Source organism: Nipponia nippon, unplaced genomic scaffold (genome assembly GCF_047370975.1).
Source record: "Nipponia nippon isolate SJK-2023a ecotype South Korea unplaced genomic scaffold, ASM4737097v1 scaffold_17, whole genome shotgun sequence".
Lineage (NCBI taxonomy): Eukaryota > Metazoa > Chordata > Aves > Pelecaniformes > Threskiornithidae > Nipponia > Nipponia nippon.
Window position 1 is genome coordinate 6406258 of NW_028262333.1, and position 13264 is coordinate 6419521.

The 13264-nt window shown below is 52.5% G+C and overlaps 1 protein-coding gene across 1 annotated transcript; it reads right to left on the reverse strand.

Annotated features, from left to right (window-relative positions):
* Positions 1–439: 439 nt before the first annotated feature.
* Positions 440–8176, reverse strand: LOC104014192 (neuropeptide Y receptor type 2). The gene is made up of 2 exons (XM_009466800.2): positions 8161–8176; positions 440–1641 (listed from the first exon to the last, which is right to left on the reverse strand). The coding sequence occupies exon 2, from the start codon at positions 1601–1603 to the stop codon at positions 440–442; it is 1164 nt and encodes a 387-aa protein (XP_009465075.1). The 5' UTR covers positions 1604–1641; positions 8161–8176.
* Positions 8177–13264: the final 5088 nt, after the last annotated feature.

Below are 13264 nucleotides of genomic sequence, written 5' to 3' on the forward strand. Positions count from 1 at the left end.
CTCCTTCCCCTTAGAGGCGTTAGCTAAAGATGGATCATTAAGGCTTTTGGGTAGGAGATGTATGGATGAACAAGCATACACAATGAAGGTTCTGCATTTGTAATGTGTAATATGTCGGGGGGTAAAAGGTTGAGCAACCCACTTTGGCAAATGGAAATAGCAAAAAGGGCGTATTTTGCTGGCTAAATGAAAGCCTCCTCTGTGTGTGTTTTTTCGTGCTTCTGCATGTATAATTTGAACTCAGAGAAAGGAAAAATTCATTTGTTTGGTCAGACAGAATACACCAGATTTATTGTTTTGAGAGATACAGGGGAGTATTTCTATGTGGCTGCGGTAGCTATAATGTTTTGGCAACACAATCTCCCACCAAAAAAAAGCATTCACTCAAGAATGTCTCTGGGCTCAGTCAGCCTCAGTCCTAGAGGTGGATGTCGCATCCCTAAACCTCTGTGGGCAGTGGTCCGTTGCCAGGAGTCTGTTTGATGCTCCCATTTAGGGTGTTGGCCCTGAAGATATACGACCTCCCTCTAACTGAGCCTTCAGTGTGGATGCTTTCTGGCTTGTTCTGGCAACGGAAGAACATAAGGAAGCCGTTCCGGTAGTTCTTGTTCATCCATCCGTAGAGCAGGGGGTTGACAAATGTAGAGCACATGGCTCCAACATGGAAGACGGTGTACAGGAGTTTGTACTCATGGAAGATAAGAACCAGATCAAGATCAATGGCAAGCTGGAATATGTGGAAGGGGAGCCAACAGACTGCGAATACCACAACTACCATCACTAGCATTTTGGTTGTCTTCCTCCTCCGGCACTGGTTTTCATTCCTAGAAGTGGGACTGACATGGTTTTTCAGCTTGAACCAGATCCTGGTATAGGCATAACAAATAATTGCAAGAGGAAAAACATACTGCAGGAGGAGCATGGACAGGCTGTAGATAGTGGCATCTCTGTTATTACCAGAAGGCCATTTCTCTGAGCAGACAGCCATTTTGAGGTTGATGGATGGGATTTCCTCATACCGGTACTCTCTGAAGATGGCCAGAGGACCTGCTAGGACAGCTGCTGCTAGCCACATGACAGCTATGATGGTGAAGCTGAGCTTCTTGGAAATCCTGCTGTCCAGGTGGAAAACAATACACCGGTACCTATCCAGGGCAATCACGGTTAGCGTGAGAGTGGACACATGGACACTCAGAGCTTGAGCATAAGGGACCAGATGACAAAGAACAGCTCCAAACTTCCACTCATCCAGCAGCGTGTACACTAGGGTGAAAGGCAGACAGAGCGTGTCCACCATCAGATCTGCCAGGGCCAGGTTAGCTATGAAGAAGTTGGTGACGGTCCTCATGGTCTTGTACTTCACTATGATGTAGATGACCAAGGAGTTGCCGATGAACCCCAGCAGAATGATGAGGGAGTAGGCGGCAATCAGAACGACCTGGACCCCTAGGATCTTGGTGCTGTCCATCATAACACTGCGGGACCCAGAGAGATCCTGGCTAGGAGTGACAAAGTCCTTGGCGTGCCAGCCGTGTGGCAGCTTCTCATCTAATGCTGTCTTCTCCACAGTGAGGGTGCTGTTGGCTCCCTCCAATGGTCCCATGCCTGGCCTGAGCCCTTCTGTCAGGAGGAGGAGGAGGTCTGGAACACAGACAGAGCAGAAGTGAGAGCACAGGAGACAGCAGAGCATCTGGAAGAACTGAGACTCACACGGCAGTGACATCCTCCTTCCTTCTCCCTTACCCCCCATCCTCCCTCCCACTGAATGGCCTTTCAGCTCTCTTACACCTCCTGTTAGAGCCTATGATCAGTTGAATGCCGATTCCCCAAGGAAAGGTCAGGGGAAAATGCAAAGTTTCACACAAGTTTCTGGGATTCTGTTTATTTGAATTGAACAGGGAAAACCCCCTCAACCAGCCAGGGCTAGACTAGTAGGTCCTGAAAAGATCTCCTGCTCATGGAGGCCCTTTGCACACTGCCTCTCCTGCTTCTTTGGGCTAGGCTTTGCAAAATAGCGAAGTTGCTTCAAACAAGCCAAAAATTTGGGACCTCTTGGGGCTGACAGAAGAAATCGATGAGGGTGTCAGTCATCTTTGATGAGATTTACTTGTCTACAAAAATGCCCTGAATCCTAACTCCTTAAGAACTAGGAAAGGAGAAAAATAATAAGACACTCTCCAATTCAAAGTGTTCTTCTCCACCTCGCCATAACAATTATTTCCAGATTGTGCACCGGGTTTTTTCAGTTTCTTATTTCTCACCTGTCTGGGTGAAAATATCTGTCACCCTGTCTCTGCATAAGTCTCCACCACTGCTCCTGCTGGTGACCCTACCACCCAGCTCAACCCAGTGTGACCAGTACCCCCTGCTCCCGACCCCTGGCAATGGGGTTAGCATAACTAACGCCATTTTATGGGGCAAGCAACCATTCTCTGTGACCAAGCAGGTCATGTTCTCATTCCCTTTCCCTCATTATCAGGCCCTGAAGGTCCTGTGAACCAAGCAGACAAACCAAACAGTTTTCTTCTTCCCCTCCCTGCCAGACTCGAGGTTCCTGGGTGCCAGGCCGATTACTCCCTTCCTTGCCAGCCTTAAAGGTCCCAGGCACCAAGGTGTTGTTGATGACCCCGTCACAGAACAGGGAAGCATAACAGCCCACAGATCACTGTCCATAAAATCAAGCAATTACAAGTCCTAAGTGGGAACTGCTGGACAGTGAGACCCGTGACCCGCCGTGGCCGGGGACACCCCCACCGTCCTCTGCTTCCTCCAAGGATTGAGTGAGGGACTCGTCTTCTTTCATGTGATTTTCGAGTCTAGATTATGATTGTTATATTGCTACAGCAAACCATGTGTTAGGATTTGACCCGATCTGCAGAGGGTCCAGGTGATCACAAATTATAAGTTAAGTTGTATTATAAATTCTGTATTACTTAGGTGATTAGAAATCAGAAGTTAAGTTGTATTATAAATTCTGTATTATGCTACTTGTAGATTGTACTACATTGATTCTGCTTGTAGAAATCCTGTGCCTTTCCAATCATAAATTCTGTGCTATACTAATCACAACATCCTGTTAAGGAAATAAAGCTTTAATTGTAACCACGATTTAGTGCCATCATCAATCTGCCAAAGATCCCTAAAAGAACCTGTCTGTCCCCTCAGTGTCGGTGACGCCCAGGCATCCGCCGGCTTTGCCAAGGAGGGAGCTCCTGCAGGGATGTGCACGTGCAGGGCGCAAACAGCTGAAGCTGTGAACAAGCCTCCCGCAGAGCTGTTGCTGAGCGTCCAGGCACAAAGACGCCCGAGAGCCAAAGCCCCAGCGTCAGCGAGCCTCCTGCCACGTGGTGCTCAAATATCTGCGTGAATATGGCTTTGGGAGCGGGGAACCGGACTGATGAGCCAGAACTGACTCAGTCTGGAACCCGCAGCTGGCGTTTGGTGCCATTGTAACAGCAGAGTGTTGTCACGGCAGGATGTTCGTTCAGTCCAAACACAGCAGGAGAAAAGCTGTTACTGGCTCCTTCTCAGCCTCCGTGTCTCAGCATTACTGCTGGGGTACGTGGAGAGGGCTGGATGTGGCCCCTCACATACCCTCTCTCCCCAGCACTGTGTGTGGGACCCCCATTCCCACCACACACTTGATCAAAAGTGAGCAAAAGTCATCATTCTGCCCAAACCGGGTGGTCTGCAGAGCATCATGTTTTCTCTGACCTGCAGAGCGAAAGGATAATGCCCTGCTACGGAGGGAAGGAGGCACAGGGCTTAAACGAAGCTGGGAATTAGAGGCAGCCTGCTGGGCAGCTTCTCAACCTCCCTGAGGAGCAAACTGCTCTGGGTTTGTACAAAGTGAGATGGGAGCACTGCTGCCTGGGTGCTGGTGGGCTTCCCGCAGGTCCGTGCCCCGCAAGCCAAATGTTTAAGGACAGCCTGTCCTTGGGAAGGGAGAATGCTTTCTGTGCAGAGCACCGGCATTTAAGCTAGTTCCTTAAACAAATAGCATAAAATAATGGTGGTGAGATGGTAAAGGTGGCAGCAATTACATTGCAATGAATAATAAAAGTCTGCTTGTTCTTTCATTGCTCCTCAGAGCAAGGGTTGTGATTCCCCCTTGGGAGCTGCTCCTAGGAATCTGCCCAGCCGGCTGCAAACCGGGGACCCTGTGGAGACCCAGCTAAAGAGCTGCCTGCGGCAGACCGCCCCTGCTTGCACACTTGCTTTCTCCTGCCCTCTCCATGACCACTGGCTTGCCTAATTTGGCTAACTCTGCTGGCCGATTTATGCCAATGATTCCTGTAAATGAAATTGTTGGGGTCATATACCATGGTAATGGAGACCATGTAGCTACCGCTAAGAGGGTAGGAAGGTAGCTTTCAGCAGCTGGAGGGAAAAGTGGGTGGATTTGCTGGAGTGAGGGTTTGCTTAAGGGTGATCCCAGACCTCCATGACCCAGCTGCCCCCAGCCCTGGAAAGGTAACCTCAAAGACAAAAGGGGGGCCCCAACTTCTGAGGCAGGAGAGAGGAGCTCAAAGCCACCCTGCACAGCCGCCGCAGTGGGAAACAGAGCAGGGGAACAGGGAACACCCCGGGAAGGCGGCACAGCCACAGCCTCTTCGGCAGAGCCCGACCCACACACAGCAGCACCCAGCCCAGAGCCTCCCCTCAGACAGCGGTGCTCAGCTGGCCCCAAGGCAAACCTTACTGCCAGGAGAGCAGGGTCCGTGAGGGAAACAGAGCAAGGGCTGGGCACACTTTCAGTGGCTGTGCTTTCCCTGCTTGCTCTCCATCTGGGTTTTTATACCTTCCAGATTTTCTAGCATTACTTTATCACTATCACTTGTTATCCCCTTTTCTGTGGCTTGCCTGTCCCATTTATCTTCGGTACTCAAGTCTTGGCATGACACCAGTGGACACTCCCTTCCCTTTTTCCCCATCTCAGCCACCGACTGGCTGCTGGTTCCCGTGTTCACATCTCAGGCGATTTCCTTTCGCTGGAGACTGGCAGCTACCCACCATCTGAGAGGAGCCAGGAACATCATGATTATTGGAGCTTTTGCTTCCTAACAAAATGGCCTTAATGGAGTTATTATTTGATTTGGTTTGCTTTGTTTTTTTCCAAAAGAGAACTATTAAAAATCAATTACGGCATTTTAATTAAGAGACAAAATGGTCATAATAAATGTTCCCATGCCAGGGGCTGCCTGGAGGTCGCAGGGATGCTGCTAGGAGTGGGCCAAGGTCTGTTCCAGCAAGTAATGGAAGTGCTGGCATATGTGTAGGCTGCTGCCAGGTGCACGCTCCCGTGCCCAGCAGGCCTGCCAGGCTAGATGGAAAAATCCTTGGAGCTGAGAACCAACTTCTTTTGGGAGAACAAAACAGCAGGGCAGACCAGGAGGAGGCAGAAATACTACCCTAAGCTCTTTCCTCTGTGCTGGGCTGCCATGAAGGGATGCAGAAACAGGGTATTGCCTGGATCCTGCTGTCACCCTCTCCTCCAGCTGAGGTTCAGCCTGAGGCAGGGCTGGGACCCCGGGATGGCTCCCAAAGGATGCAGAGAGCTGTGCACTGTGCCCTGTGCCAGCAAGCTTCAGCCTTTGGGAAGAGGGGAAGAGGAGGGGGAAGCACAGAGGAGCTGCGAAACCTCAGCCCTTCGCTGAGCACATTGCTCTCGGTGACTGCGAGAGACAGTGACCACCGTGACAACTCCAAAATCCATTCCTACAGAGGGCCTGGACTGCCCTGGGGCTCACACGCACCGCTGCTTCGTGGGGACACCCCGGCTCCCTCCATGTCCCTGCTGCAGCCCTGGGCACGCAGCCAGCCTGGTCCAGATCTGTCAGGGCACATCCAGGCCTGGCAAAGCCATCTGCAAACCCCAGCAGGGTTCAGAAAGCTGGGCTGGAGGGGTGGGCAGAGGGCTGGAAAAAACAGGGCTTGTTAATTAAAATTCCTCATTTTGTCCCAAGCAGTGAGACTGGGGTCACTGCAGCCAGCAGGCACGCAGTGTGGGGGCAAGGGGTGCAGAAAAGAGGGAGGTAAGGACACAGATTGCTCAGAGGTTGGTCAGAAATTACAATCCTATCACATTTATCATTGATTCAAAAGGAGGGAGTGGCGGGACTTGGGCCAGCCTCTGCCCTCTGGCTGATGACAGCCACAATCTCTTTCTACAGCAGCACTGGGGCATGAGGGCTGAGGCTGATGGATATTTTCATGGCTTGGCCCACTGATTTATTCCATGCTGTGTCCTTCCTCCAAAGCAGCTCAACTCCATGAAACCGTGTCATCTCCAGCAGCGCAGTCTGGAGCACCGGCTTATCTCATCCCCACTCCCAAATCTGGCAGCAGTCAGGAGTCCATGGCAAAGAGGTCTGAGACCATCCCTCATCACCAGAACCCGGTTGTCATCCCGGGGCAAGCCACCTTCTGCCACCTTCATGTTCCCCTACAGCACTCGAGAGGCAGCAGTGTTCAGCCCTGCACCCCACAGCACAGCACTTAAGGGAGAAGAATACAATAAACTGAGATATGGAGCTTAACCAGCTTGCCAGAGGCCACACAGCACATCCACACCAGGGCTGGGAACAGAGCCCAAGTTTGCTAACTCCAGCCTCCTGCACTCACCACCAGAGAGGACTCTGCATCTCTCAGGATAAAACCTGAACATAGATTTCAGGAGCAGCATGGAAATGCAAAATGTGAGTGACGGAGGGGAGGGCGTTTTGCCTTCTCTGTGTGATGGGCTGGTTTCAGGGCAAACAGCAGCTCTGGGATGATTTCCTGAAGCCAAAGAGCAGATAGAAATTGTCCCAGGTCCTTCCATCCCCAGTGAAGGGGTGATTGCCCCACTATGACACTATGGCAGAAGGGAAGACCCTCTGACCTGCCCATCATCCGCTGCAGCTTTGTAAATTATCTATCCAGATCAGGCCCATTGGTGCAGAAACCTAATGGCATCAGACACGCACTGCCACCCCTGCACTTGCAAAGCTCCAGGGCCCCGGAGCTGCTCCTGGGGGACCCCAGGGTAGAACTGGAACTGGGACACAAAGTGCAAGGATGAGGAGATACCCCAGGGATTTCTTGCAGTTCCTCACTCTAAACATTTGCATGTCCTTGCCTAGGCTGGAGCCACGAAAGACTCTGAAGGGGACAAGGCAAGGAAGATGCCTTAGTCACTCAGCTCAGGACAGGATGAAAAAGAAGGTGATGAGAAGAGATCCGTTGGGCTGGGATACGCGCTTTCTCCTGGAAATTTCTCCTACAGAAAGCAGGGGGAACAGTGCAGAGCCGTCCGCCCCACAGCACGTGCCATGGGAGCGGAGCAATGCTGGCTGGGAGACAGGGCTCAGCGGGTGATGCTGCGATGGAGCCACACTAGTTGTCGGGGCTGCAGAAGGGAAGAGACAGCCTGGTGGAAGGATCCTGGTTAACCTGGGGAGTCTGTTGCCTCCTGAAATTTAGGGAGTCTGGGGTAGATGAGACAAGGGAGGGGAGAGAAATAACAACCCCACTAACAGAACAACCAGGGAGCAAACACAGCATCCTGCTTTGGGACGGATGAGAAACTCTGTGGGTGAAATGCAGGCTACAACAGGACTGTAAGAGGCTCTCTCTGTTCAACAATTAACATGCAATGAGTGCAGAAAGCAAGCAAGCACCAATATTCCTCCTGCAGTCCCCTGTCTCCCTTTGCATCTCTCTCTTTGAGGGCACTGATCTCTGGCAGCGAGCCGAGTGCCAGCAACATGTGCAGTCCCAGCACGGAGGAGCTGACGGGAGGTTTGTACCAAGCCACAAGGAGGCAAATCGCGGGAGAGATCAGGATTTCTCGGACAGCCACACACCTCAGCCCCACACCTGCAGCACGCTGCTCTGTAGCTGTACGTGCCCGGTTTCTGCAGCCCCCTGGAGCAACCTGCTCTCCTGACTGCTCTCGCTCAGCATCCTGCTTCCCAGACTCCCTGCTTCTGCTCGGGGACCGTTCAAAACTCTCCTGCCAGTATTTCTTGTTCACTTTCTCTATTCCAGCTCTGGGCTGTCGGTCCCCAGATTCAGTTTCCCAAAGATGCTTGGACATTTTTCGCTTGAACCATGTGGCGTGGCCAAGACCTGGCCTCATCTCAGCCCTGCTGCTTGGACCAGCCCTCCCCGACCCACCTGCAAAGGCCAGAGCGTCCTCCTCCGTCGGGAACCAAGCCGCTCACCTCCAGTTACCGTCTCATTGCCGGCCAGGATGGCGCACTCGGTCCTCTCCACTCTCTGGGAGTCAACCTGTGGTAAAGGGGTGAAAAGGACTTTTCTGCAACTGTCCTCAGAAAAGCGAGGAAGTCAGGCGAGGATCTGGGCTGCCGGAGGGTACTTCATTGCCGGGGGTAGCTTCGGTACCCCACCCTGAGCATCCGGAGAGCACCCTCTTGCAGGGTGACTGACAGCCCCCGTCTCACAAAGCTGGATGCCGTGTTAGCTCCTGAATGAGAGAAAGGCAGGGAGCGTGTGTTTAACAAACAGAAATGGAAAGGGGGAGGGAGCCTGCTGCTGCTGTTTATACAGTGTTCAGCCACTGAGGGGCTTCTTGCATCGAGGAGAGAGAAGCTTCTCCACCACATCCAGTTCCCTTTCCAGGGAGAAGTGGTGGGAGCTGGAGGTCTGCAGGCTCCTCATCTGTGCCACTGACCTGGGCAAGTGTCCATCTGCCCTCACTCTGCACCTCTCCCATCTGCTCAGGCTTTAAACTCGTTTGGGACTGGCATGGTCTTGTCCAGGGGTGGAACTCCCCTGCAGCAAGGGGTCTGCAGGTCCTGCAACTCAGCAGAGCCTTCGTGGACCCCTCCCTACCCTCCTCTGCCTCGGCACCTGTACAGCACCCTGCACAGAGCAGGCTGCTGCTGCGGGACAGGCCTTCGGGTACTCTTGGAATGCAAATAAAAGTAATGGTGAGAAGTTTTAGCCACTTGGCAATGGCTCACTCTGTTCCAGAGCCAGATTCAGCGTGGAGCTAGGAACCCGAGTGAGTTTCTATTTTAGGGTTCTCAGCACTGCCCACAGACCTGGAGCAAGAGAGAGGGAGAGGTACAAAAGCAGCATCCTCATGTCCAAATCTACAAAATCCAAGCTTGCGGGAGCCCAGGAAAGCACCCTGCGGGCAGCACAGGGAAGCAGGAGAAGCACAGCTCCCTACCTGGCCAAAGGTTTTGCCTTCAAAGAGAAGAGGTCAGGTGTGTTCCCAGCATAGGATTTCCACCACAAGCAACGTGTGAGTTTGCAGCCCACCTGGACTAGGAGATGCTCCCAGAGGTTAGGGATGAAGACACTTCTCCTTGGCTTTGAGTATCTACAGCTAGAAGTTTAATAGAGGAGTCTTGCTCTTCACCTCCACAGTGGACTTTGGTTTCCTTTTCTTTGTGAGAATGGAAATGAGAAGGGTTTTCAACTAACTTTCTGTGCCGCAAAAGTCATGATGTACCAGGAAAAAGAAAACCCTCTAATGGCTCAGCAGAAAAAGGAGAGTGAGAACATTCCTGAAGTAAGTCACGCAGAAAGTGGCACGAGAACCCAGGACTCAGACAAGAGTCCTCGTGAGTCCCATCCTTCTTCCTCTCCCCATCTCCCCTTCAGGTAGGAAAGGGCTCGGCACACCGGCACTGACAGCCAGCCAAATCCAACAGCTGCACTAGCTGGATTTTTGTGGGAGTTTTGTGTCTTCTCCCCCTTCATTTTCCCTGAGGCTGTTGACTTAGCTGCTCTGGAAAGCTGAGAGTGGAGGGGAGCAGGATAAGACAAATCTGCTTGGAAGGGGCTGTTGCCATCTCCCAGCCGTCCGCAGGGAGAGGCAAAGAGCAGCTAATGGGAAGTGCATGCTATTCCCCATGTTCCTGGTGGATGGATACTCCTCCTCTCCAGGGTCCTCAGCAGTGGATGGTTGATTTCTGCTTGAGAGAGATTTTTTTCCTCCTTTCTCTTCTGGCGTAAGACTTGTCTTGCCCATTCCCCAGAGTCCTTTGCGACAGCTCCCCACTCTTCTCTTCCCCGGGCTGGAATAAGTTGCCTGGGGAAAAGGCAGTGATTGACAGGAGAGAAACTCACTGCAGCCTGAAGCTGCATCAGGACCACTTCATCAGGACCATGGGGTGAATTCCAGTCATTTTTGGCACATGGTGTTTGCTGGATGACAGCAAATGCAAACTCTTAAATCATGGATTAGTCAGCGCAAGTCCCCAAGACTGTCCTCTCCCATGGTCTCAGGGATCCAGTGGAGAGGTTAGCACCAAAACCTGCGATGCTCCCAAACATCAGCTCACCTCTTTGATCAGATAACTTAGTCAGCTGAAGAGCCCCCATGATTGGCAGAACAGACGGAGCTCGGGAAGGGATTGCTGCCTGAAATCCATGGTGATGGACACGGTCACGAATTGTCCCCCTGCAAGCGATCGCCCTGTGACACGGAGCAGTGCAGTAAGAAGGGAAGGTCGAGCTCTCGGCACGCCTGGGGTGTCAGTCCAACTGGCAGCCACCGAGCCGAGGTTTGGCCCCTGCTCCCTCCACGTTCCCCAGCTCTCCCCCCGGGAGCCAGGCTCTTCTCACGGCACTGCAGACGTGGGCTGCCTGCCAGCCTGCCTAATCTCACCCAGCTACAACATAATTACTGCCGGCAGTGAGTGCATGCAGCGTAGCCACGATGCTGCCCGGCCCCCAGCTTCTCCGCAGCTACGGGACACCCGGGGTCCACTGTGCCAGAGCCCCTCGCCCTCTCGGTGGGTCGAGAGGAGCCGTCGTGGCACAGGCTGTCTGTGGCAGCCTGAACACCAAGGTGCAAAAAGGCCTCCCCATGCAGCTAACAGATCCCAAAGCAGCTGAGGGTCTCCCCGGCCTCAACCAGCAACTACACCCTAAAGTACGAGGATGGGGAAGTACGAGGATGGTCCCTTGCATCGTCCTAGGGTGTGGGAGGCTCCACAGTCCCGAGCAGAGGTGCCCAGACCCTTAAACCCTGGGGTATTTGCACACACAGGCTGGGTACACACAAAAGGTGTGCCGGGAGCCTCGTGTCCTTTCAAACACGATGGGATTGTTCAAAGGATCTTTGCAGCCCAAAAGCCTTTCCCAGTGGTTGGGTTTTGATTAGGCAAAAGCGAGTCTGCTCACCTGCTCTTCTGAGAATACAACAATGAATTTTATGCTTCAGGGAGCAAAAATGATGTCAAAAAGCTGAGAAATGGGGCAGAGGAGAGCGCCGTCTTTTCATCGGCCCGTAATCTGCTCTGCCTCAGAGAGCAGGCAGGTCCTCGGTCTGAACACCTTGCAGCTGTAAGCCATACTCTGTAGCTCAACTTCTGTCATAAAAGAAAGGCATATTATCTGATTGCTCCCTGGGAGAAATCTCTAAGAAATCTGTTACCAAGGCTTCCAGATGCTCCAGTTCATCCTGCTTCATCTGGAGCAGCAACACTGACATACTTAAAAAAGCAGCTTTTCATTTTTCAAACATCTGTTTAATTCCACCTGCGTGTAACCAAAACATTTCCACTTCTCCTTGCTGCGGTGTCAAGCCTGTGTTTTGCTGAGCAGCCTCAGAAGCATCAGCATGTTGTGGTAACACAAAAGCCCCTTTTCCATTTGAGCCCTGGAGTTCACGGATGCAGTGGATTTGGGAGTCTGTGATGCATTTGGGAGCTAAATTAGCCACAAAGCTGCTCGGAGGTGGGAGGGAGGATAGAAAGCTGTCTGCACCCTCTCTGAATTTAAAAGCAGGTTCTCATTTCATAACTGTTTTTTGTCCCCATATGAACATTTCTGGAATTAGTGGAGGAGCAGAGATAGCATCAGGGACAAGGTTTTGCTGAAATACCTGAGCGATCCAATACGGCAGTGAGAGGCGCTGGAGAAGCGGGAGGAGAGGCGAGCTGCCTGGGTTGGCCTGGGACTGCCGCAGCTCCACGCTCCTCCAGGGCAGGCAGAAGACGGGGCTGTTGAGTGTGTCTGCAGGACAAGAGCCAGTGAGCCAGGAAAGAGGAGATTGTATGGAAAGAGATTAACGGGGTTTGTGTCCTACCAAAAAGGACACACATCACCATGCTTCAGCTCCTGGCAGAGCCGGGAGCAGATAAGGACAGGGCTCCAGTTGGGGCAAACCCACAGGGCTCATTTGATTAAGTTGATGAATGCCAAAGTGGGTTTACCCCTTCAACTCCCTTCCCACCCCTTGATCATCAAGTCAGGGCAGAAGGACGCGGGGCAGCTCAGCAGGTTTCCCCTGGGCAGACACCAGCGCCTCGGAGCCCAGAACTGGCCCCTGCATTTAGCTGCCATTTCTGCAAGTCACTGCACTCAAAGCTTTGCTAATTTATTAGAGGGTTGTTGCTTGTTGTTTGTGTACTGAGCCAGCTAGAAAACAGCTTCTGCAGAAGAGGATAATTGCAGTCAGATAAGCTCTTCAGAGCCGGGATTGCAAAAATATGATACATGGTACACCAGCAGTTGTCCGGATAAGCTAGAAATCTGGCTGAGTTTTTGGGTAGGAGCGTGTCTCCCGGTCCATCACAGACTCCCTGTCTGACTTTGGGCAAATCACTTGAAGTGTCTGCGTTCCCTGTACATAAAAGAGGTGATAAAAATGCTTCACTCCGGCACACGCACAGACGGAGCGGTGGGCTACGTGCACTGCGGGGGACTGCGTGCTTGGATGTGCGGTCAGGGCAGCCTTGCCAGGACAGCTGAGGGATGACACTTTTGCCCTGTGGGATTTCTTTCTAAGTTGCCCATATCATTTCGGCAGTGCGTTCTGCAATCAGGGTCTTGCTCTCCCAGGCTGGATACTCCTGCTTCATAGTCCCACGATGAAGTTACAAATCTGGGGTCAGCCTGTCACTCTCAAGGTGACAGACAGTGCTATAAATGTTGGGTTGTGACAACGGGAGCAGGCAGAGCTGGATGGGCTGATGGCAGCCCCAGCGTAAACTCCACGTAAGTGTCAAGACTAAAGGCAGTGCAAGTGCCTGGGAAAAACTGAGGGCATGGCGTGTTTTCTATGGGCTTGGCGCTGCCGAAAGGCACCAGGTTGCCAGGAGCTGAGCTCCAGTGCTCTGCACCACTGTAGAGGCAGGAGGATCACGTTTGCTGCTTCGCTACCTTGCTCCATCTTTTCTAGTCCTGTGGGGACCCACATTAGCCATCAGCAAGGAGCAGCTTATCCGCGCTGTGCTCAGCTCTGCAGTGCCGGGCCGGTGGCAGCGTCAATGTACACTGGCTCTTCACACCGGGGCAG